The 24535-nt window shown below is 47.3% G+C and overlaps 1 protein-coding gene across 2 annotated transcripts in view; it reads left to right on the top strand.

The window, feature by feature from the left end:
- The window catches only part of SCAP (SREBF chaperone), a 58058-nt gene that overhangs the window by 16548 nt on the left and 16975 nt on the right, over positions 1-24535 (top strand). For both annotated transcript variants that reach the window (XR_014540450.1, XM_083579267.1), the window contains exons 2-15: positions 1554-1783; positions 3226-3355; positions 3716-3873; positions 5479-5699; positions 7509-7614; positions 8091-8263; positions 9044-9170; positions 12244-12356; positions 14274-14368; positions 17601-17699; positions 18961-19182; positions 20825-21240; positions 23161-23346; positions 24120-24321. Coding sequence is in view for 1 of the 2 variants with exons in the window: in XM_083579267.1 (XP_083435393.1) it covers positions 1662-1783; positions 3226-3355; positions 3716-3873; positions 5479-5699; positions 7509-7614; positions 8091-8263; positions 9044-9170; positions 12244-12356; positions 14274-14368; positions 17601-17699; positions 18961-19182; positions 20825-21240; positions 23161-23346; positions 24120-24321 (2370 nt within the window). In the remaining variant the exon portion in view is untranslated. The remainder of the gene's footprint in view (positions 1-1553; positions 1784-3225; positions 3356-3715; positions 3874-5478; positions 5700-7508; positions 7615-8090; positions 8264-9043; positions 9171-12243; positions 12357-14273; positions 14369-17600; positions 17700-18960; positions 19183-20824; positions 21241-23160; positions 23347-24119; positions 24322-24535) is intronic.

Below are 24535 nucleotides of genomic sequence, written 5' to 3'. Positions count from 1 at the left end.
CCACGAAATTAAAAGACGCCTGCTTCTTGGGAGAAGGGCAATGACAGGCCTAGACAGCATCTCGAGAAGTAGAGACATCACCTTGCCAACAAAGGTTTGTATAGTTAAAGCTCTGGTTTTCCCAGTAGTGATGTCTGGAAGTGAGAGCTGGACCATAAAGAAGGCTGATCGCCGAAGAATTGATGCTTTTGAATTCTGGTGCTGGAGGAGACTCTTGAGAGTCCCATGGACTGCAAGAAGATCAAACCTCTCCATTCTGAAGGAAATCAGCCCTGAGTGCTCACTGGAAGGACAGATCCTGAAGCTGAGGCTCCAATACTTTGGCCACCTCAGGAGAAGAGAAGACTCCCTGGAGAAGACCCTGATGTTGGGAAAGATGGAGGGCACAAGGAGAAGGGGGCGACAGAGGACGAGATGGTTGGATAGTGTTTTCGAGGTTACCAGCATGAGTTTGACCAAACTGCGGGAGGTAGTGGAGGACAGAGGTGCCTGGCTTTCTCTGGTCCATGGGGTCACGAAGAGTCGGACACGACTAAACAACAACAACATCTTAATCAGTTACTGGTAGTGAGCCACTGAGCAGTGTGCTTCAGATGTTGGCACCCAAGGGGTCTCCTCCTGGAATCCTTGGCATTCTCTTCAAGGCTTTGTCTTTGTCTCCTTTGGCTTTACTTTTCCTCCTCTTACTGGTTGGTATTTCAATGCCATTTCTGTTACAATTGGTGGCAAATACACTGCATTCAAAGCTGAAGACTATGATGATCACAAGAGTCAGATGGCACAGCTATTTTCCTAGGTTGAGCTTATGGGAAAGTTCAGTGTTTCAACTGACCTGCTTAGCAATCAAGGGTTAGTTGCTCCATGTTGCCTTTGCTGATATCAGGTCAACTAGACCAGCCCAGGTAATGCCTTAGGTCCTCCTGGGTTTGTTGGCAGCCCAATCGAACAGGCAGACACAGCTCCTCCAAAGTTGTTGTTGCTGTTAGACCTGCCGCACACACCAACGGTCCCAGGATCACTTACAGAAATCATGTGTTTTCCCATTTCGGGAATCATAAATCCAGAAGGCCACTGAGGAAAAAATGGAAAATAATTCTGAGAAGGGCTGTAAGAGAGATCTGGAAGAAAAATCAAGGAAAGAAAGGTTGCAAAATCAGAATAAGTTTAGAAAACTTGATAAATCCAGGTATCTTATGTGTGGTTTGAGTCCTGTGTCTGAGCACCACTGTCCATTGTAAGCCACTGGAGCTTGTACCTAATATGTAGTGCACAGATGTTTGATTCATGTGCCATTTTCTGTGAATGAGAGGGTTTTGCCAAGACATAAAAGGTTTTTATGTCAGGCATGAGAGTTCCCTGCAGAAGTGCTCTTTGTCTGCAGTATTGTGTGCACATTTCTTTGCGCGTGTGTCTCACTGAACAGAGTGGGCCTTCCTTCTGAGTAAACATGCACAGGATGGCACTGTTAATGTGGGAAAGGAATCTCTCTACCCCTAGGTGATGGTTTGCCCATTGCACTGACCAGCTGCTGCCTTCTCTTCTCTCCCTTCCAGAATTCTGTTTTGCATGCCGTGCCTTTTCTGAAGTGCCACCCATGGTGGACTCTGATGAAACTGCCCTAATACATTCCGGGATGGCAGTTAGCTGATGGACAGCTGAGAATGACCTTGACTGACAGACTGCGGGAGAAGATATCACGGGCGTTCTACAACCACGGGCTGCTGTGTGCTTCCTGCCCCATCCCTATCATCCTTTTCACCGGCCTCTGTGTCCTGGCCTGCTGGTAAAGTCTCTCTTCCGCAGTATCCATCCATGTGTGCCTTGTCTTCAAGTGGACCACGTGGTTGTGCATTTTCATTTCAAAAACGCTGTGAAAGTATTGAGAGGCCAAAGGGCCCAGGAGGAAACAGACGGGGCACGTTTAGATACCTTTGACTAAATGCACCAATACAGTGGTACCTCGGGTTACATACGCTTCAGGTTACATATGCTTCAGGTTACAGACTCCACTAACTCAGAAATATTACCTCGGGTTAAGAACTTTGCTTCAGGATAAGAACAGAAATCGTGCCGCAGCGGTGCAGTGGCAGTGGGAGGCCACATCAGCTAAAGTGGTGCTTCAGGTTAAGAACAGTTTCAGGTTAAGAACAGACCTCCAGAACGAATTAAGTACTTAACCCGAGGTACCACTGTATTTGTGGTTTGGGTTAGCAGATCTTTTGAGAGGTGCCGAATTGCAGTAGTGGGCTAAAATGTCTGACATGAAAGGGCTATTCTTTCATCGCTGTGTAGGCTTGGCTGCTTAGCAAGGCTCTGAAGCTGTGTGGGATATACTCCCGTTTCCATTAACTTTCAAAGAGGAAGAAATATTTTATTCTGTCCAAACTTTTTCCTGCTCCCTTTGTCTCCTTTAGCCCTGGAGTGCCTTTGCAGTGCCGGACTAGGTAGTCATGTGGCTGGCAGTGTTATAGCAACGGTGTCTTGCTGCTATGAAACATTTGGCATGAGTGTAAGAAGGTATTGGTCACTAATAAACAGAATTGTGACCTTGCCATAGGACTTGGCAGCAAGAGAAAACATCATGTTCTCTTTCATATGGAAAACCGCTGTAAGAGAAGAGACACAGAAGAGATGCAGCCAGAATTAATTTTCTTTTAACAGAAAGTCTGTTTTCTCAAACTGGTTTGCCTGTTAAAATTTCGGCCATAGCTACTTCTGCTGTTGCAGTCTGAAGGAATTATTTGAGGGGAAGGAATTTGAGGGTGGGGGGGGGAGTGTGTTCCCAGAGTTCTCAGAGTCTGTATTCCCTGTATTTTAAATCATACAGAGCAGTACTGTGTTCTGTTTAGAAAAGGCCTTGGCAATTTTCGCTAGTTCACAGTTGAAGGAAATGTTGAAAGTGCCAAAGTCGCTGAAGGTCAGATAACAGGAAAATTTTGTATCTGTGAGAGTTGTGTGACAATGAGACGTGGCTGCCTTGAAGTGGAATCTGTTTGCTTTGAGGCCTCAGCAATGTTGTTGCCTGCAAAAGCTCATGCTGCTTTTAGAAAATGTGCAGGTCTTTTAAAGCACGACATGACTTCTGCGCATGGCTTCTCTTCTGGCATTTGTCATGGATGTTCAGTTTCAGGGTGGGAGAAAGGACATAAAGTCTTTGCCCATTTTTTTTATTTCATCACTTGGTCTTGCCTAAAAATGTTTCGCTGCCTGTTTTCTGCCCTGCAGCTACCCACTGCTGAAACTCCCATTGCCCGGCACTGGACCTGTTGAATACACCACCCCTGTGAAGGACTACGCGCAGCCTCCAGCCTACCCAACCCACCAGCAAGGAGAGCCGAACGAGAGGCCTGACTGGGTACTGTTACTATTGCTACTACCACAGTGTGTGCAGCGAGCACGCATGAAATGGAGGAGGAGGAGCCTGGTAGCATTTGGGGTGGCTAGCTCAGAGAAAACACAGCCTCCGTTTTTATATTTTTGTCGGTATTGCCTTTCACTAACTTTCATATTCCTAAGGCCCAGAATAGCTCTGAAGCATCTGTTCTTGCATTGAGCTTCTGTTCCACCCTTGTAGCAAAAGAGCTGCCGCACGAAGAGGCTTGGATACAGTTAGCTAAACAAATGGCACATAGGGAAAGGAGCTGGTGGAAGAGTACTTTGCTGCAACTTTGGTCTCCTGTCATAAATTTGTCTCATCTCATTTTCTCCCTCCCAGTACACAGGTGCTCCTGTAGCCTACATTCAGCAGGTCCTGGTGAAAGCCACTGTCTCTCCATGGCCCAAGACATTCCTGGCTGTTGATGTGTTTCGGTCCCCGCTCTCCCGTGTCTTCCAGCTAGTGGAGGAAATCAGAAACCATGCCCTGCAAGACGGGTAGGTGGACCTCAATTATTCGTTTGTTTGCTATTAAATTTATATGCCACCTTTATCAGAGGATCAGAGAGCGGTTTATAGTATTTTTATTACAGTATTACAGGCTTTTCCCCTTTGCAAAAGAAGCTGCACAACTGTGAGCTGATCCTCAAAAAATGGGGCTTTCCCCCTTTCCTCTAAAAACTAGATGCGTCTTATGGTCAGGTGCGCCTTATGGAGTGAAACATACTGTATGTGAGGAGCTTCATCATGCTGGTAGAACATATAATATTGGATCCAGAATTGGGCAGCCTGAGACTTGCTGATTTCCTGGCTTTTCAGAGGGATCTCTTGACCTTTGTATTTGTGGGGAGTTTCTCTTGTTCAGAGGCTTTACTCCCTTGTCCTGGCTCTCTTTCCCAGGTGGTTAATCTGATGCCAACTGATTCACCATCTCTTCAAAATACTTGAACTGTAAATTATATAAACTAAACCTAGTCTTCACGATCTGCTACAGAACCCAAGTTGTTATCCTAATATGCTCTTGATCACGTTGGTCGGTGTGTGCTGGCGCAGGGAGCCAGCATTCCTACTGTATACGAAGTATCTTTATCTTGTGAACAACCCTGAGATCTTCAGATGAAGGGCAGTAGATGAGTGTAATAAATAATGGTAAATATAATAATAATAAAAAGCAATAAATGTGAACATTCTTTGACTCAGAGGTATATGGAGATATTTGGAACCATGTATCTTAGCTTCTGTATGGTCAATCCACATATCCTGTATTTGTGCTGGATGCAAAACTTGGATTTGGATTGCTGATTCCTTCCCCTTGTTTTGGGTAGACCTACCTGCTTTTGAAGCTGTTAACTGACCATGAGTCCCTTGGTGGCAGTTTTTCTTGTCTGCAGAGCAGAGTTGCAAGGAATAGGAACAGTGAGAGATGGAAGAGGTGGAGTACCTCAAACGTAAGGGCTGGGAGCTTGAGGACAATGTAGATAGTATAGTGGTACCTCGGGTTACATACGCTTCAGGTTACATACGCTTCAGGTTACAGACTCCGCTAACCCAGAAATAGTACCTCGGGTTAAGAACGTTGCTTCAGGATGAGAACAGAAATTGTGCTCTGGTGGCGCGGCAGCAGCAGCAGGCCCCATTAGCTAAAGTGGTGCTTCAGGTTAAGAACAGTTTCAGGTTAAGAATGGACCTCCGGAATGAATTAAGTACTTAACCCGAGGTACCACTGTGTAATGCAGAAGTGATGGTGACATGGTAACAGCAGGAGAAGAGGAAAAATGACTGGCTAAGGTGTTTTGGAATGACCACAGAAAGGGAATATCTCTGAAAGGAGAACTACCAGAGCTCAGACCATAATTTTTAACAGTAGAGCATATAAATATAAAATAACCATACGCATAAGAGAGCTCACAGGCAATTTGCCACTTCAAAGAACTGATGGATACTTGCAAAAATGAGTTTCATATCTGTGGCCGCTTTCTGAATCACTGGGATGAATAATCAGTGGAATTGCAGTGTCCCTTTCTGCTTTGTGTATTTGTGGCTACTCTTGATCTGCTGAAACTCTTGGCTTTTCTCTCTCTCTCTCCCCCCCCCCCCTTTCAGCTCCAGAATCAAAAGTCTGGAAGAAATCTGCCTTCAGGTAACAGATCTGCTTCCCAATTTAAAGAAGCTTCGAGGCTTGCTTCCTGAACATGGCTGCCTGCTGCTGTCCCCAGGAAACTTCTGGCAGAATGACCAGGAACTCTTCAGTGCTGACCCGGATGTCATCAGAACGATCCACCAGCATGAACCAAAGACGTTACAGACATCGGCTACCCCCAAAGGTATGAGATCTTGCATGGGAAGAGATTAGTAGAGGAATTACTTGGGGAGCATCCAATGGGCCCGACTCATGTCTCCCCTGGCAACCAGCTTAGCAATGCTACATATGGTGGTCCTGTGAAAAGGCGAAGGGTTTTGGGGAAATGATAGTATAATAAATTGAAAAGGATGTTTAAACTGACAATCCCTAAAAAAGCCAAAGCCTTTTCACTAGGAATAATGTGACAACAGGCAGTTGGAACTTAATATGCACAGAAGTGGAATGAAGGATCACCAACCAAGGAGGAACTGCTTCTAAAACTGATGGACTATGCTGAAATGGTGAAATTGTTAAATTAAGAGGACATAATGATGAAACGTTTAAGGAGGAGCGGAGATCATGGATGGGTTACAAGTCAAACTATCACCCATATATGAAGTTGCAGGCAGGACTCGAAGTATAAACAGTGGATTATTGAAAGAACCAATGATTTGGGGTTTAGGCAATAAAAACATATATAATACAGTGGAACCTCTACTCACGTACGGAATCCGTTGCGGAGGTCCGTTCGTGAGTCGATCCGGTTTGCTGGTAGAAGCGCCGTTTTGCGCATGTGCAGATGGCAGAAGCCGCTTCTGCGCATGTGCGAATCGCTGCAAACCCAGTATTTACTTCTGGGTTTGTCGCGGTTGCAAGTCGAATTGTTCACGGGTAGGGGCGGTGGTGAATCGAGGTTCTACTGTATAGGACAATGAATAAAAAGGAGTTTTTAAAAAACCACCAGAAGAGATGCAGTAGGAAGTCAAGAAGAAAATATGTTTTAAAAAAACTGCTTTGAAATATCTTTGGAGAATTAATGAAAAAAACTACATGGAAGACAACAGCAACAATGCCATAGTGAAATGGAATTGGTTTGCCCTCAGCTTTCTTACATAATGGTATCTAGCTTGTCCTTGATCAGGTGTTGGGAGGCTGGCCTGAATATTGGAGAACAGCCGTTCTGCCATGTCAGAGCCAGGAAGAGAGTTTTGACATCAACTCAATAGGAGAGCATTTTTGGATCTGACCAAAAGCTGATCCACAGTAGCCAACCAGATTCCCATGGAAAGCTGATCAGCAGGACGTGAGGGCATCCACCCTTTCCTCTTGCTGTTATTCCCCAGCACCTGGTATTCAAAGACATGATGCCTCTGACCCTGGAGGTAGCATGATACAAATCTTTTAAGTTGTCTGTCATAAGGAACATGCTACAGTTCCTAGCTCGTTTTAATTGCCCTTTTTGGGACTTAAAAAGATACAAATCTTTTAAGTTGTCTGTCATAAGGAACATGCTACAGTTCCTAGCTCGTTTTAATTGCCCTTTTTGGGACTTAAAAAGATACAAATCTTTTAAGTTGTCTGTCATAAGGAACATGCTACAGTTCCTAGCTTGTTTAAATTGCCCATTTTGGTACCTTTCCCAGCTCTGTTGTACAGTGGTATGGTACCTCGGGTTACATACGCTTCAGGTTACAGACTCCGCTAACCCAGAAATAGTGCTTCAGGTTAAGAACTTTGCTTCAGGATGAGAACAGAAATCGCACTGCGGCGTCGCGGCAGCAGCAGGAGGCCATTAGCTAAAGTGGTGCTTCAGGTTAAGCACAGTTTCAGGTTAAGTACAGACCTCTGGAACAAATTAAGTACTTAACCTGAGGTGCCACTGTACTATATCTTTTTGGAGATGTGGCAACCGGAGCAGTGTATGATAGCCTTCATTAAGCTTGGGGAGCCTCATTTGCTTCCCGGTTGTGCGACTTTGAAACCTCACAATGCGTCCCTCTTCTTTCCTCAGACCTGCTGTTCGGAGTTCCAGGGAAGTACAGCGGGGTGAACCTATATAACCGGAAGCGAGTGGTAACCTACACCATTACCCTGGGTCTTCAGCGCTATGATTCCAGGTATTTCATCCAGAAGATGATGAAACAGTCGCCTACAGCTTTGGAAAATGCTTCTCCCTTATTCCATGTGTTGTTCATAATCCAGGACTGTTTTTCGTTTTCTCAAGGCTGCCTTTAGCATGTTTTCCTAATAGGGACTGTTAAATCCATATCGTTTTCTCCCCTGAATGATCGCATGTCAAAGTGTCATGTTAACATCTCTCTTTACGCTTGATACACTGGCAAAGCCTTTATGCGAAACCTTCCTTTGCCTATGCAAATACCGAGGCACAATTGAGAACCAGCGGATTAGAATAGTAGCCGTGGTTGTGCAACACCGAGCCTCTTAAGGCTGCTACACAGGTTACAAAAACAGGGCAGCTTTGCTGTGTGCCCTGTAACTTATGTGAAAGCTGGTTTTTCTCTTTTAAGACAAGGAGCACTGCATGCATGCGCTTTGTAGGAGCTGTGAGTTGCCCTTGTGCTTTCCACGGCAGGTTCCTCGCCAGCCTCCGCTCCCGCCTCAAGGCGCTGCACCCCAGCCCCAACTGCACCCTGCGGGAAGAGCACATCACCCACGTCCACTTCAAGGAAGAGATCGGCATCGCTGAACTCATTCCCCTTGTGACCACCTACATCATCCTGTTTGCCTACATCTACTTCTCTACCCGTAAGTGTGAAGGGCAGATTAGGGCATTGCAAGGAGGAGAGCTCAAGGGACCGTGTGTGCTGCCCCACCCTGGTTTTAACGCAGCAATAGAGAGGCGCAGAGCTTTTCAAGTTGTGTCTCTGAGAACTCTAAAGGCTCCGCACCTCTTGTGTCTCTTGCTAGGGGGAAAGGGTAATAAATGCAGCACCCTTTATTTAATAGCCAGAGCAGTACAGTGGTACCTCGGGTTACAAATGCTTCAGGTTACATACGCTTCAGGCTACAGACTCCGCTAACCCAGAAGTAGAACCTCGGGTTAAGAACTTTGCTTCAGCATGAGAACAGAAATCGCACGGCGGCAGCGGGAGGCCCCATTAGCTAAAGTGGTGCTTCAGGTTAAGAACAGTTTCAGGTTAAGAACGGACCTCCGGAACAAATTAAGTACATAACCAGAGGTACCACTGTACTTGGTATTGTGTGTGAGAGACAGAGAGACAGAGACACTTTCTGGAACCTTAAGAAAAAGAAACACTGTTTTGGGATAGGTGACATTTCTTGTTGTGTCCCATCCTTCAAGGTGCTACTTTTGCATGCCCTGGTGTGAACCTCATTTTAGAGTGATGGATTGTGTTGTGCGTTGAGAGAGACATGCAGACCTATTTGCACATCAATCTGTGGGTGGCACCTTTTCTGCCTTTCCCGTGGTCTGGTTAGCGAATGCATCTGTCCTGCCTCCACGCCTTAGTTTCTGTGTCTTACTTTCATCCGACGGTTGTGGAGGCTTTGCTTTCTCTCCCTCAGGGAAGATTGACATGGTGAAATCAAAATGGGGCTTGGCTCTGGCTGCGGTTGTGACGGTCCTGAGTTCTCTGCTCATGTCGGTTGGATTGTGCACGCTCTTCGGCCTGACACCTACGCTCAATGGAGGGTAAGCATCTAAATTAATCTAACTGGCAGAAGCTGGATAAAATGGTTGCAAAAGAGCTGCTGCTCTCCTTTCGTTCCTCCCTACACCTGGCTTGAGAGCAGTACATGTGAAAAGGATCTAGGAGTCTTGGTTGACCACAAACTTGACATGAGCCAACAGTGTGACGCGGCAGCTAAAAAAGCCAATGCAATTCTGGGCTGCATCAATAGGAGTATAGCATCTAGATCAAGGGAAGTAATAGTGCCACTGTATTCTGCTCTGGTCAGACCTCACCTGGAGTACTGTGTCCAGTTCTGGGCACCACAGTTCAAGAAGGACACTGACAAACTGGAACGTGTCCAGAGGAGGGCAACCAAAATGGCCAAAGGCCTGGAAACGATGCCTTATGAGGAACGGCTAAGGGAGCTGGGCATGTTTAGCCTGGAGAAGAGGAGGTTAAGGGGTGATATGATAGCCATGTTCAAATATATAAAAGGATGTCACATGGAGGAGGGAGAAAGGTTGTTTTCTGCTGCTCCAGAGAAGCGGACACGGAGCAATGGATCCAAACTACAAGAAAGAAGATTCCACCTAAACATTAGGAAGAACTTCCTGACAGTAAGAGCTGTTCGACAGTGGAATTTGCTGCCAAGGAGTGTGGTGGAGTCTCCTTCTTTGGAGGTCTTTAAGCAGAGGCTTGACACCCATATGTCAGGAGTGCTCTGATGGTGTTTCCTGCTTGGCAGGGGGTTGGACTCGATGGCCCTTGTGGTCTCTTCCAACTCTATGATTCTATGATTCTACAGCTGCCATATTAATGACCTCCTTTCCAAGCAATGTCTCATGGCTGCCTGACCAAACTGTATTATCCTTCTGCTGAGATGAGCTCCGTTAGGTGGATACCTAAAAATGCACAATATGAGTACAACAAATTCATTTGCAAACATCTTCATCTACACCGAACATGAATCAGAACTGGGATTTTACCTGTGTCTTTCTGGCAGGTGAATCGGCTCAGAGGTGGGGACATTAGTAGAACAAAGAAACCCCAATGCCTACCAGATTAAGATTAAGATTAAGAGACAGGTCATAAATTGATAGAAGCACCTGTTCTAACTGTGGTTTTGCCAGAAAATGTCCCAATAGAAACCAGTGGCTCTCTCCAAAACAACCGTAATCTTTGGAAGCGACAGAATAACCTCTTGTAACAAGGTAGCTCTCCGGTATAAATCCAGGTGTTTTAAACCCTGTGTGCTTGACAAAAATTGCATCCTGTATAAATATTTTCCTACAGGCCAGAGCTAGCTTTTATGCAGACACAGGACAACCAGATCTTGTAGATCACGGAACTTTAATATCAAATACATTACCAGGAATATAATTCCTTCAGCAATTACACCTGCAAACTGTTGAATGTGGATTCTGTACCAAGAAGCCCATTTAGTAGCTTCTTCAGTCTCCTATGTTTTAGCATTTGAAATTTTCTAGCCCCCGTGGAGCAGTTTTTTGTAGAGCAATTTTCTAGCTCCCGTGGCTGGGGTGATTAGCTTAATCATGCATCAAAACATTGGAAAGCAGCAGAAATCATTTCATCAGGTTTAACATATTCTGCTCCATGGATTTGCTATTTATCATACAAGAATTAGGGACCAGTATCTCTCTTGGGGGGCCTTGAGATGCACTCAGTCTTTCCTTTCCCCCTGCCTGCCCTTTGTCGGAGTCTTGCGTCATCTCCCCACGCAAACACAGAAGAGTATTACCACATCTCTCCCCGTGACCTTCCCCTTGTAGCACCATAACACCGCTGTCTCTGATAGGAGAGCCAGGCTTCCCTCAACTGGACGGTCACTTTGGATCCATTCCAAGTTGATCTGAGAGCCCAGCTGCCTTGTTTGCTCTTCTCGTTGCTTGTGGGGGAATGGTAAATGCCAGCATCTGAAGTATGTTTTGTCAAATGTGTTCATAGTAAATAGTATTGCCTGCCTTCCTAAATATATTTATTTTCCAGTAGCTCCTATTTTCCAATAGCCCCCCTAACTGTACCCCTGAAGGACCAGGTGAGCATCCTGGGAGTCATTTTGGACTCACAGCTGTCCATGTCGGCACAGGTCAATTCTGTGTCCAGGGCAGCTGTTTACCAGCTCCATCTGGTACGCAGGCTGAGACCCTCCCTGCCTGCGGACTGCCTTGCCAGAGTGGTGCATGCTCTGGTTATCTCTCGCTTGGACTACTGCAATGCGCTCTATGTGGGGCTACCTTTGAAGGTGACCCGGAAACTACAACTAATCCAGAATGCGGCAGCTAGACTGGAGACTGGGAGCGGCCGCCGAGACCACATAATAGCAGTCTTGAAAAACCTACATTGGCTCCCAGTACGTTTCTGAGCACAATTCAAAGTGTTGGTGCTGACCTTTAAAGCCCTAAACAGCCTTGGTCCAGAATACTTGAAGAAGCGTCTCCACCCCCATCGTTCTTCCCAGACACTGAGGTCCAGCGCCGAGGGCCTTCTGGCGCTTCCCTCCCTGCGAGAAATAAAACTACAGGGAACCAGGCAGAGGGCCTACTCGGTAGTGGCGCCCACCCTGTGGAACGCCTTCCCATCAGATGTCAAAGAAATAAACAACTACCAGGCTTTTAGAAGACATCTGAAGGCAGCCCTTTTTAGGGAAGCTTTTAATGTTTGATGGACTACTGTATTTTAATATTTTGTTGGAAGTCGCCCAGAGTGGCTGGGGAAACCCAGCCAGATGGGCGGGGTATAAATAATAAAATTATTATTATTATTATTATTATTATTATTATTATTATTATTAATAATAATATTATTATTATTATGCAATCTTTTAAAGGATTGTTTGATCTCATTTCTATACTGCCTACCTCCCCCACCCCACCCCCAGAGCTCAACGTGGTTCCCCTACTTCTCATTTAATCCCCACAACGACCCTGTGAGGTCGGTTAGGCTGAGAGACAGTGACCTGCCCAAAGCCACCCAGTGAGCTTCAGCCATTCTCTTCTGAGAATAAGACTTGCTCCGGTTACTTAGGCCAGGCAATTCCACTTTCTATATGTTTACCCTCCTTTTTCCCTCTAGGGAGATTTTCCCTTACCTGGTGGTAGTGATTGGCCTAGAGAATGTGCTGGTCCTCACGAAATCTGTCGTTTCCACACCCGTCGACCTGGAAGTGAAGTTGAGGATTGCTCAAGGTACGTGGAACGAAGCCGGCAAGTTCTGCCAGACCATTGGCCCATCTCTGGTCTGGTTTTTTTTTGGGGGGGGGAGAGAGACTTGATATCCCACCTTTCTCTCCCCTTAAGGAGTCTCCAAGCGGCTAACATTCTCCTTTCCCTTCCTCCTCCCCTACAACAAACACTGTGTGAGGTGAGTGAGGCTGAGAGACTTCAGAGAAGTGTGACTGGCCCAAGGTCACCCAGCAGCTGCATGTGGAGGAGCGGGGAATCAGATTACGAGTCCACCGCTCTTAACCACTACACCACACTGGCTCCCAGTCTGTTCTAATTGGCAGTGGGTTGACAAGGTCTTTCCCACACCTGGCACCTGAGATCAGTGCTTGGCGATCTTCTGCAAGCAAATTAATTCCTCTGTTGCTGAGCTGTGATGTTTCCTCTGTGGCAATCCGTGCCCCAGCAGTTATTCTGGGTCTTAGATGTGTCAAAGGCATGGGGTAGTATATTGGCGTGGGTCAGAGCAGCCTGGGGGACAGGCCCCATGACAGACTGAAGCCTGTTGCTCAATTGACACCAGATTAAACACACCGAGATTACTGCATGACACTCATTAGGAAATACAGGAGGAACCTAGCAATCCTGCTTTGCAATCCAGTCTCAATATGCATAGCTAAGGAGCACAGAAGACCCAGTTACAAAGCAAGCAGTTTGATATCTTTGTCGTGTGTGGAGGTTGATTTAAGCTTATTTTAATAACGTATGTCCTAAGAAGAGCCCGCTAGATCAGGCCAAGTTGCACAAGAGTAAATTCCCCTCCTGTAGTTTCCAACAACTGGCAGGGACACACTATCAGTGGAGGTAGTAATTGCTGCTTCACTTTCAGTGAAGGTAGCAATTTGCACAAACCGAGTAAGGAAGTGTTCCTCCTCTCATTGAATTTTTAGCAGCGTATGTGACCCAGGAGACCAAAATGTCTCAAAAGTAGCAAAGCCAGTTGCATTCTCCAGCCACTTCTTCATCTTCCCCTTATGTGTCAAGTGTGCTGGCTGGTTCCTGACAACAGAGGCACAAAACTGAAGTGTGAAGTTATCCATCCCTCCAGAAGAGCACTTTGAACTTTGGGATTTCAGCAACCCATTGATTTTTGCATGTTGCATATGACTTTTGTTCTGTTAATAATTTTTGTCATTTTGAAGAAGGGGTGGGGAACCTCTGTCCTGCAGACCAACGCCAGGCCTCCCCACTTGGCTTCTGAGGTGGTTTCCTCAAACTATGTTCACCTGTCTCCATATGTGATGTCTGCTGTGGAGCACTTAAGAGACACAGCTGCCTCTCCTGCAAAAAGCATCTGTTGCGCACGGGGTTCAGTCCTTCTTGGTGACTGCCTCCTCCCTCCCACCCAACTTCGGCAGATCAGCAGGACCACCCGCCTGCCACTCACATGACGTTGTTATATTAGATGATTGGCAAGTGGGTGGTCCCACGCAGCTACCAAAGTTGGACCAAGTGATGGGGGGAGATAAAGACCTGCCCCCCAGGCCAACAAGGCTCCCCTGTTGTAAATCAGTGCCTCTGCCCCCTTAAAATGTTTGTGTGTTGGGCAGTCGCTGCAGGTCAAACAGGCCCCCAGCTTCCAATCACTGGCCTTAACCTTATTTTCATGTGTCCCTTTTCCCCAGAGAGCCAGTGTGGTGTAGTGGTTAAGAGCGGTGGACTCGTAATCTGGTGAACCGGGTTTGCGTCTCCATTCCTCCACCTGCAGCTGCTGGGTGACCTTGGCCTAGTCACACTTCTCTGAAGTCTCTCAGCCTCACTCACCTCACAGAGTGTTTGTTGTGGGGGAGGAAGGGAAAGGAGAATGTTAGCCGCTTTGAGACTCCTTTGGGTAGTGATAAAGCGGGATATCAAATCCAAACTCTTCTTCTTTTTCCCCAGGTTTGAGCAATGAGAGTTGGTCAATTATGAAGAACATGGCTACAGAGCTGGGGATCATTCTGATTGGCTACTTCACCTTCGTCCCAGCTATCCAGGTACTTGGTGGGTTCTCGTGGGGCAGAAGCCCTGCTTGGCTTCTTGGGGTGGGGTGGGGGTTGGTTTAGCCTGGCAATTACCCACCACCTGCAGAGCATCCTTGGCTTGTGCTCCTGCCCTTCTTCTCAGACCTCCTGTGTTGCCATTCCATGTTAGTCCACAGCATCTTGTGCCACCTGCCAACCCTCTTCCTGCAGTTGCCAAAATTTTCAGTCAATTCAATCTACCAGCTCATCATATGTCACCGTGTTTTCATTTGGCAACAGTCAGTTGTGTTTCCGTAGCCCTGAGACACTTCCCTAGTGGGGTCCCCCTTGAAGACTGCCTTGACGCTACAAGTCTAGATGGGGCTTGGCTGTTGGGGGCGCCTCAGCCATCCATGTTGCCATCTTGCTACCTTCTAGATCAGCGGTTCTCAACCTGTTGTGGGACTACAACTCCCATCATCCCTGAGCTCTGGCCTTGCTAGCTAGGGGTGATGGGAGTTGTAGTTCAACAACATCTGGGGACCCACAGGTTGAGAAAGGCTGTTCTAGATGCAGTTCAGATGGGGGAGAGTGCGGCATTCCATTTATTCATTCATTCATATGCCACTTTCCCTCCCAAAAAATCATGCTCGAAGCAGCTCACAACAAAGAAAACGGGAACGCATTTCAAAACCAAACAGTGCAAAAGCATTTTCATAACAACAGACCAACAGACCATTTGCTACACAGTAGCAAATGTAGTAACATGCAAAAAACAAACCAAAACAAAAACCACGTTTCAGTACTGTAAATATAACAAGATTACATAAACAACAGCCAGCATCCCATAGCAAAACATAACAAGGGAGTTCTCCTTGGTCCCAGAAACACCCCTCCTATGACGTTGCTCACAGTCCCCTCTCCTGCAGCAGCTTCTTGCAGGTCTTCCAGGGGCAAAGGGTGGGATAGCGTGAAACAGCCCTGCCATAATGTAACTCACGTTTTACCTTGAAAGCCGCTCAGTGTGTTGAGACGTGCATATGTCGTAGGGAATGCTTTCTGTCACTACCATTGTAAGACCCGCAGCCTGTTGAAGGCAGCTGCTGCATAATAGTCCACTCCCTGAACTGAGTCTGTTCCTGGCGGGACTTCCTCTTGGAAGCCTGCCGTGGCCTGAAAGGGTTGCTTGTCTCTGTTCCCTTCTCCACAGTTCATCGATTAAATATCGTTAAGATCCTTTTGATGGGATAGAAAGCGTATTTTGAGCTGATAGGCAGAACCTTGATGCCTCCTGTGCTGTAGCAGCAGAATGGTGGCAGATTCTGGTGGCTGAAATCCAAACCTTCCAGCCCTGATTTCTGCATCTTTGCAGTAATGTTGCCTGGAACGGGTCTGATTGTCTGCCCCTTATCTGTGGCCCTGAACGCGAAGGACGCAGAAGAGATAATGCTCAGCATGCTTGTCACAGAGTCCAAGGAATCCTGGCAATAGGGAGCCAAGTTGCCGCAGGCTTCATGTGCTTTTGACCCTCGCCCCGTGCGCTTGAGGTCTGGTGCTGCAATCTTTGGCTAAGGACGTTTACCTCATAGAATCATAGAGTTGGAAGAGACCACAAGGGCCATCGAGTCCAACCCCCTGCCAAGCAGGAAATACCATCAGAGCACTCCTGACATATGGTTGTCAAGCCTCTGCTTAAAGACCTCCAAAGAAGGAGACTCCACCACACTCCTTGGCAGCAAATTCCACTGTCAAACAGCTCTTACTGTCAGGCAGTTCTTCCTAATGTTTAGGTGGAATCTTCTTTCTTGTAGTTTGGATCCATTGCTCCGTGTCCGCTTCTCTGGAGCAGCAGAAAACAACCTTTCTCCCTCCTCTATGTGACATCCTTTTATATATTTGAACATGGCTATCATATCACCCCTTAACCTCCTCTTCTCCAGGCTAAACATGCCCAGCTCCCTTAGCCGTTCCTCATAAGGCATCGTTTCCAGGCCTTTGACCATTTTGGTTGCCCTCCTCTGGACATGTTCCAGTTTGTCAGTGTCCTTCTTGAACTGTGGTGCCCAGAACTGGACACAGTACTCCAGGTGAGGTCTGACCAGAGCAGAATACAGTGGCACTATTACTTCCCTTGATCTAGATGCTATACTCCTATTGATGCAGCCCAGAATTGCATTGGCTTTTTTAGCTGCCGCGTCACACTGTTGGCTCATGTCAAGTTTGTGGTCCACCAAGACTCCTAGATCCTTTTCACATGTACTGCTCTCAAGCCAGGTGTCACCCATCTTGTATTTGTGCCTCTCATTTTTTTTGCCCAAGTGCAATACTTTACATTTCTCCCTGTTAAAATTCATCTTGTTTGTTTTGACCCAGTTCTCTAATCTGTCAAGGTCATTACCCCCTGGGTTTAGCCTACTCAGCCTTGGCGCTCCTCTTGCTCTCTGGAGGTAGAATTGGTCCCTCAAATAGGTGACCCGTTGTGTCGAGAGATGTGGGAACGCACATGTTCACACATACCCTTACCTCCTCCCTGCTCCCTGCACTGGGCAACCCGGATCCTGAAACAGATCCTAAATACACCTTCCCCAAAAAGCCGGAAGCATTTTTGCTGGGGTTGATGGGGGAAGAAATTGCGAAAGTGGACCAGAGATTATTTTTGTATGCCACAGTTGCGGCAAGAACTTTATTAGACCCAAAGTGGAAATTACAGGGAATACCAACGATTGCGGAGTGGCAGACAAAAATGATGGACTATGTAGAACTGGCAAAACTGACTTGCAGAATCAGGAACCAGGAGGACTCAAAATTCCAGAGAGACTGGAGTAAATTTGTCGATTATGTTAATAATCATTGCGAAAGTTTGAAGACACTAGCAGGACTGAAATGATTCCTACGACGTGGACTTTATAGTTTAAGTTATAAATGCGAGATACAGATTTGTAATAGAAAGCTTGTTAAGGGGTGGGGAGGAAGGAAGTCTTGAGCTTGGCAGAGTGCGGAAAGATGGGATTGGTGATGTCAAGTGAAATTATTGTTTGATGAGAAAATGAATAAAAATTATATTTAAAAAAAAAAAAGATCCTGGAACTGCTGCTCCTGTTGTTGAGTGAGGACTTCTGAGTCATGTCTGGCATAACCAGCTCCCAGCTGCACACTGTTTCTTGCTGCACAAAGATCTGCATTTGCTGCCTGCTCTGGGGTGACTCTCCCTGCTGGGAGCTTAGTACAGCAGCTAACAAACACCCTCCTCTCTTGTGCCTTGCAGGAATTCTGCCTCTTTGCTGTGGTGGGCTTGGTGTCCGACTTCTTCCTCCAGATGCTCTTCTTCACCACCGTCCTGTCCATTGACATCCGCCGCATGGAGGTAAAGGAAGGCAGGGCTGTCAGGTGCAAGGTAGTGGCTATGGGGCTGCTATCATAATAATTATTATTATTATTTATCACTTGTGCCCTGCCCATCTGACAGGGTTGCCCCAGCCGCTCTGGGTGGCTTTCAACAAAATATTAAAAAAACACACACACAATACATCAGACATTAAAAGCCTCCAGGTACTGGGCTGCCTTCAGATGTCTACGGAAGCTTGTATAACATAATTGTTTATTACTTGCAGTGGTTCCCAGAGGGGGCCGTGGGATTCTCTAGAGGGGAGGCAGGGGGTGCTGGAAGTATAAATGACTATCCGACCATCACTGAATCAGGTTTATCAATACCGTCAAATGAATTGAACTAGGTAATTATTATTGGATTTTGAAAAAATGTGCAAATCATTGCCACTGTTTTGAATTTTATTGTGTTGCTATCTTCCTTGGTTGGTTGTGCAAAATGTTCTGAAAAATGCTTTTTGAAGGGGCGGGGGCACTGGGGATGAGTTTACGGAATCAAAAGGGGGTGGGGCTAACCCTTGTGTGCTTGGTTGGGTGTCTTATGAGCTGAGAGGAGCAGGGATTACAAGGTCAGGCACTTCTGAATACAGAGGTTCAAGTCAGCTGTACGTGGATGACTTAAACTGGCACTTGTCATTGGAGGCAATTCGCTGAACACAGATTCAGGGCACAGATTCGGGATTCTGTGTGCCACAGCGTGGGACGCCGATGGCCAGCTTCTCTGGCAACCCTGTGTTTCAGGCCACCTTAAGGTCCGCAAATAACAACACTTTGGAGGTCCCGAGCCTCAAGGAGGTTAGATTGGTTTCAACTAGGGCCAGGGCCTTTTCAGCACTGGCCCCGATGTGGTGGAACGCTCTGTCACAAGAGACTTGGGCCCTGCGGGACTTGACATCTTTCCGCAGGGCCTGCAAGACAGAGCTGTTCCGCCTGGCCTTTGGTTTGGACTCGGTCTGACCCTTATGTTTCCCTCCCCTTATGGTCTTGATTTATCAGCTACTTTAAAAGGAGGCTGCATTTTAAATTGCATTTTAACCTGTATTTTAAATTGCCCCCCCTCCCCCCTATTATGTTTTTACTGTGATTTTATTGGTGTTAGCCATCCTGAGCCCGGCTCTGGCCGGGGAGGGTGGGGTATAAATAATATTAGTTCTGGGGTATAAATAATATTAGTTGTTGTTGTTGTTAAGTTTGCTGTTGTCTTTCTGTTTCTGACCCCACCACTTTCCCTCTCTTGGCAGCTTGCAGATCTGAACAGGCGCCTCCCGGCCGAAGCCTGCATGCCCTCTTCCACCAAACCATCGAGCCGCTCCCAGCGGTATGAGCGGCAGCCTGCCATGCGGCCTGCCACCCCGCACACCATCACTCTGCAGCCCTCCTCCTTCAGGAACCTGCGCCTGCCGAAGCGCCTGCGGGTGATCTACTTCTTCGCCAGGACCCGGCTGGCACAGAGACTCATTATGGTAGGCCCTCCGCCAGAGCAGCTCTGCGTGCGGTGCTGCAGGAAGTGGGATGCTTCCAGGGGGAGGAAGAGGCAGGGCTTTTGTCAGCTGGGAGGTGGAGCAGAAAAGCCCTGCTGGGCTGAGGGCAGGGCTGGGAGGCGGAGCACAAAGAGGCAGCAAGAGCCAAGGCTGTAGCTGGATAGCATGGCTGGCTCCTTGTACCCATCATCTGCCTGGGTTGGTGTCCGTGGGTGCTGGAACAGTGGCATGAGCCAGAGGGTGGAGAGTTGACAGGAGGCCTCGTCCCCCCCGTCTCTGAAATCATGGTGACCTCGCTGCTGCTTCTTTTAACCTCCTTCCGTCGGGCCTGTAAGACAGAGCTATTCCGCCTGGCCTTTAATTTGAATGCAGCCTGATCTTTTATTTCCCTTCTCTTCCCTCCATCTCCACTTTTTATGAAGATTACCCGCTCTGGGATCCCACAGCTAATTCTCCCCTGGTCTCCTCGCTGGCCCAAGTAGGACCAATTCAGCTAGCTAGCCCTGGGGATTATCTAATTGATTTTTGAATTTTATTGTTATTCATGTTTTTATGCTGTATTTTATGCTGCTTTTATAATTAAGTGTTTTAAAGTGTTTTGAATTTGTTGTTAGCCACCCTGAGCCCAGTTTTTGAACCAGGAAGGGCGGGGTATAAATAAAAGATGATGATGATTTTATTTTGAGGTCTAAAATTTACAGAGATTGCAAATCTCTTTATGCCTTAAAAGCGGCATATGAATGTTATATATTAGCAGTACTTGAGGTAGCCTAGTCAGCTGGGAGGGTAGATGTTGGTGCACTTGCCCAGGCTATGCCTAAGGAGTGGGATTTTGGAGGGGCAGATAATCATCAGTAGTATTTTTATACCACTTAATATGCAAGATCCCTAAGCAGTTTATGTAAAACACAGGAAGCTTTTTTAAAATAAAGTATATTAATGTTTAAAACCAAAAATACAAAGAACGACATCAGAAAATAAAGAGAAGCCATCAACAAAACATCAATAAATAATCAGCATGACAGTGTGATAAATCTTGTGGGATAGATGAGTCCTTAGGCAGTGTTTAGAGTTGGCCACTGTTTCTGGCTCACGAACAGCACACAGAAGGGTGTTTGACCATTGGTCATGTCAACTGGGTCCAAAAGGAGCTGGAGTGTCTTGGGTTCCCCATCTGCATGGAGAACTACAACTCTTCGGTTTCCCTTACGCTGCTTCTGGCTCTTCCATCAACAGACGGGTGCAGGGAAGTGAAACAAATTGGGGAGAGGACTTAGAACACATGGATTTTTGGTTCTGGAAGACTTTGGTGTCAGGGAAAGCAGGGTTCTGTGAGAGCCAGCGTGGTGTAGTGGTTAAGAGCGGTAGACTCGTAATCTGGGGAACCGGGTTCGCGTCTCCACTCCTCCACATGCAGCTGCTGGGTGACCTTGGGCTAGTCACACTTCTCTGAAGTCTCTCAGCCCCACTCACCTCACAGAGTGTTTGTTGTGGGAGAGGAAGGGAAAGGAGAATGTTAGCCGCTTTGAGACTCCTTCGGGTAGTGATAAAGCGGGATATCAAATCCAAACTCATCTTCTTCTGCATGCTCTAATGCTCTCCCCCTTCCTTGCCTTCCCTGCAGACGGGGACCATGGTGTGGATTGGCATCTTGTTTTACACTGACCCGGCCGGCCTCCGCCCTTACCTGGCCTCTCAAGTCACGGAGCAGAGCCCACTGGGCGAGGCAGGGCTGCCCGCCATGCCGGTTCCTGGGGAGGTCCTTCCCACCGGCGACGCCAAGCTGTCCCTCTCTGTCTTTGCTTCGGACCCCGTCCAGCAGCTGTCGGAGAACCAGACGCTGGATTCGCTGAGCAGGCAAGAATCGAGCCACCGTGCCAAGGCTGAAGAGCAGGAGAGCCGGGGGAGCAGCGGGCAGCCGGATCTGGGCCCCAAGGCGGAAGTGACATGGGGAGTGGAAGATGAGGAGATCTGGAGGAAGCTCTCCTTCCGGCACTGGCCCTCTCTCTTCAGCTACTACAACATCACGCTGGCCAAACGGTGAGTAGCAAGAAGACAGCCCTGCGGGCAGAAAGCTCACAAAGTCTCTCTCTGCTGCATCTGTGGACTACGTTGGTTAAGCAGAGGGAGGGAATGTCAGTGGCCAGAGTCTTCCCTGTGATGTCGGGAGATCGGCCTCCAAAGTTGGTGTGGAGTCTTCTAGCCCCCTGAGCTCTGGGTGCACGGCTGGCTTCTTCCTGTTAAAACTGTGGTGTTCCCAAAGCAAAGGAAGGATTGGACTCTGATTAATAGATTAATAGATTGACCAGCAAGACTCTGGGAGGGGTGCCAATAATAATTCCTGTCCACCCCTCGGCCCAGGTCGTTTTATTCACAAAAGAACTTTTTACACAGTGTTCGTAAGAACCAATCAGATTTCAAAAAACCCCACGTGGGGCTAAAGTTACATCAGAAGAAATTCTTTTAACTACAAAGAAACTATTTCCTATTTGAGCATGCATAGTAGTCCAGGGTAAATAAAATAGGAAGCAATGCTTTTAGGAAAACCCGGAAGTCATAAACAGCAGTAAACAGTATTTACCATCTACTTGTGAACTCTCTTCCTCGCCCTTAGATCTATCTAAAGATCAAAGTAACCTACTATCTTAATGTACTGAGGATGCCTGATGAAGCAACTGGCCTGTGTTTCAGAATGCTTATACATGCCTGTCAGGCAGAGAAATATGACAGATGCAGAGGCGTGGATTGATCAGAAATCGCATCAAAATAGCTCAAACCCAGTCAATGCAATGCTTTCATCGCAGACACAAATGGCTTGCTCCATATTTTTTATAATTCCTCATAGCAATCCCACCTGATCACTACAAAAACTGTGGAACTCATTCCAACAGGAGGCAGTGATGGCCACCAACTTGTTTTGAAAGAGGATCGGACAAATTTATGGAGGAAGAGAGGGCTGTTGGCGGCTACTAGCCGTGATGGAGCCTATGGTCTGCCTCTGCAGTTAGAGGCAGCAATGATTCCGAATGCCAAGGCTGTTGTGCTCAAATCTTGTTTGTGGGTGTTCCACAGCCATCTGGTTGGCTGCTGTGAGAACAAGATGCAGAACTAGATCGGCTCCTGATCCAGCAGGATCCTCTTATGTTCTTTGCTCTTGTATCCTCTGATAACATGGGGTGCTCTTCTTTCCCCTCCAGCCATGCATTTTGGAATTCCTTCATTTGTTTTGTTTACTTGCACACTGCTTCCTCGTCCGTGTTCTCAAAGTAGCAGTAGTATTTTATGAAAAAAACAGAACTCAGCAACAAGGGGTGGGGGTAAAAGCATTGACACCTGGGAGAGAATTAGCAAAGATTCAGGAAGAACAGCAGCTGCAGTGGAATCTCAGTTTTTGAACATTTCGGAAGCCAAACGCCAAAAACCCGGAAGTGAATGCTTCTGTTTTTGAACACGCCTCAGAAGTCGAACGGCTTCTGAAGTGTGTTTCTCATTTTTCCCCCATTCAGTTTGCCAACAGGCCTTTGATCCTTGGTTTTGAAACGTTTTGGAAGTCAAACAGTTTTCCGGAATGGATTATGTTCGAAAACCGAGGTTCCACTGTAGTGAAAAAAGATCCTGTTAAGGCTCATGTGCTCCAGCATAGGGCAGCCTGTTCCTGCCACCTTCTGAAGGAAGAGAGGGAAATGGGCAGGCAAACCTCGCTGGGCCAGGAACTCTTACTAATGGAGGCACCCCCAGTGCCATATCCCAGTTTTGTTTTTGATAATCTACAAAAAAAATGTAGCTAAAAGCTGCCTTCTGGCTTATTCACACAGTACTGGACTGTGAAACACAGGCAGCGAAAAAGCCATGAACTGAGTGAATGGTGTCCCCTGAGAAGGCCTTTCTGCCTCTTGTCCCTGCTTTTTCTATGTTGGCTGGTCAGTCCTGTCATTATCACTTCTCTTACTGCTCTTGCAGGTACATCAGCATCCTTCCAGTGATCCCAGTCACGCTGTACCTGAACCCGCAGGAGGCCTTGGAGGCACGCCATCCTCACGAGGCAAATCGATACTACCCATTCTTCTCACCGAGCAGTGAGAAGTCGGAGCAGGTAGCGGAAGGTGTGCCCAAAGTGCAAGGGCACCAAGACGTCACGCTGTACAAGTAAGAGAGCTGATCGTGGGGGGGAGATGCTGCCAAAGTGAGGAGTGGGGAGGGAAGAGGGAGAGCTGAGGGGGGCCATTAAGACACCCGCTGGTTTGTAAGACTTTGCCAGGCGTGACATGCCACTCTCCTGCTTTAGAGTGGCTGGTTTCTCAGTATCTTGCAGAACAGAAACTACCGTAGTGAGTTGGGTGAAAGATCTGCTTTTATCCCACACAATTTATCCGAGATGTGTGTGCACCTTAAAATTCTTATAACAGAGCATAGCCCTGTGTTCTCTCTCAGCTGCACCGACTCAAGCGCTACATGACCCTGCTGTAGCCATTGGCACCTGTTTGGATCTGTTGTATTCTTTCCCTTTATTTATAGAAATATTTTATGCCGTGTCATAAAAAGAATTATCAAAGCAGTTTGCAGCAGTAAAACCATAAAACCATGCAATAAAGAAGTTAAAAGCAGACATCAACTACCCCTTGTGGAAGGGTGCATTCTTAATTGCCTGCAAAGGCCTGGCAGAATAGAAAAGCTTTAAGCAAATTATTGGAAGTTGGCACAGAAGGCTCCTGCTGAATCTCTAGTAGCAGGGAGTTCCACAGGACTGGGCCAGTGACACTGTAGACTTGGTTTCTTGTTGACCAGTGAGCCTCACCAACTCGGGGAACAACCAGCCATGCTCCTGCAGATGGTCTCGGTGTACTTGAAATGATGGGATTGGAGCCAAAGGTATTTGTGACTGACTGACTGACTTCTCCATTTCCCACAAACCACCTCAGGGTCGCTGCTTTGGGACTGGCGTCTGGGATCCTCTTGGTCCTCCTGCTCTTCTGCCTGTACAAAATCCTGTGTCCCAAAAACTATGGGCAGAACGGGCTCTCCCACAGCCGGCGTCGAAGAGGAGACCTGCCCTGCGATGACTATGGCTACTCTCCGCCGGAGACAGAGATCATCCCTCTGGTTCTCAGGGGCCACCTGATGGTGAGAAGCAAGACAGGGGCCTTGATGTAGCGAATGCATCTCATCCCCAGCTTCTCCATCCTGAATAGAGCAGAGGCGAAACCACGTAGAGGAAGCACATCTAAACATAATGCTGTTGCAGAATTTTTAAAGGCTGTGTTTTTTGACAGGTCGATGCTGGGTGGGGTCACGGAAGGGGATGCTGTGGGGGCAAGAAATGCTAACAGGGGGGGGG

The sequence above is a fragment of the Podarcis filfolensis genome (assembly GCF_964270895.1).
Source record: "Podarcis filfolensis genome assembly, chromosome: 12".
NCBI lineage: Eukaryota > Metazoa > Chordata > Lepidosauria > Squamata > Lacertidae > Podarcis > Podarcis filfolensis.
This window is presented reverse-complemented; position numbering and strand designations above follow the sequence as displayed.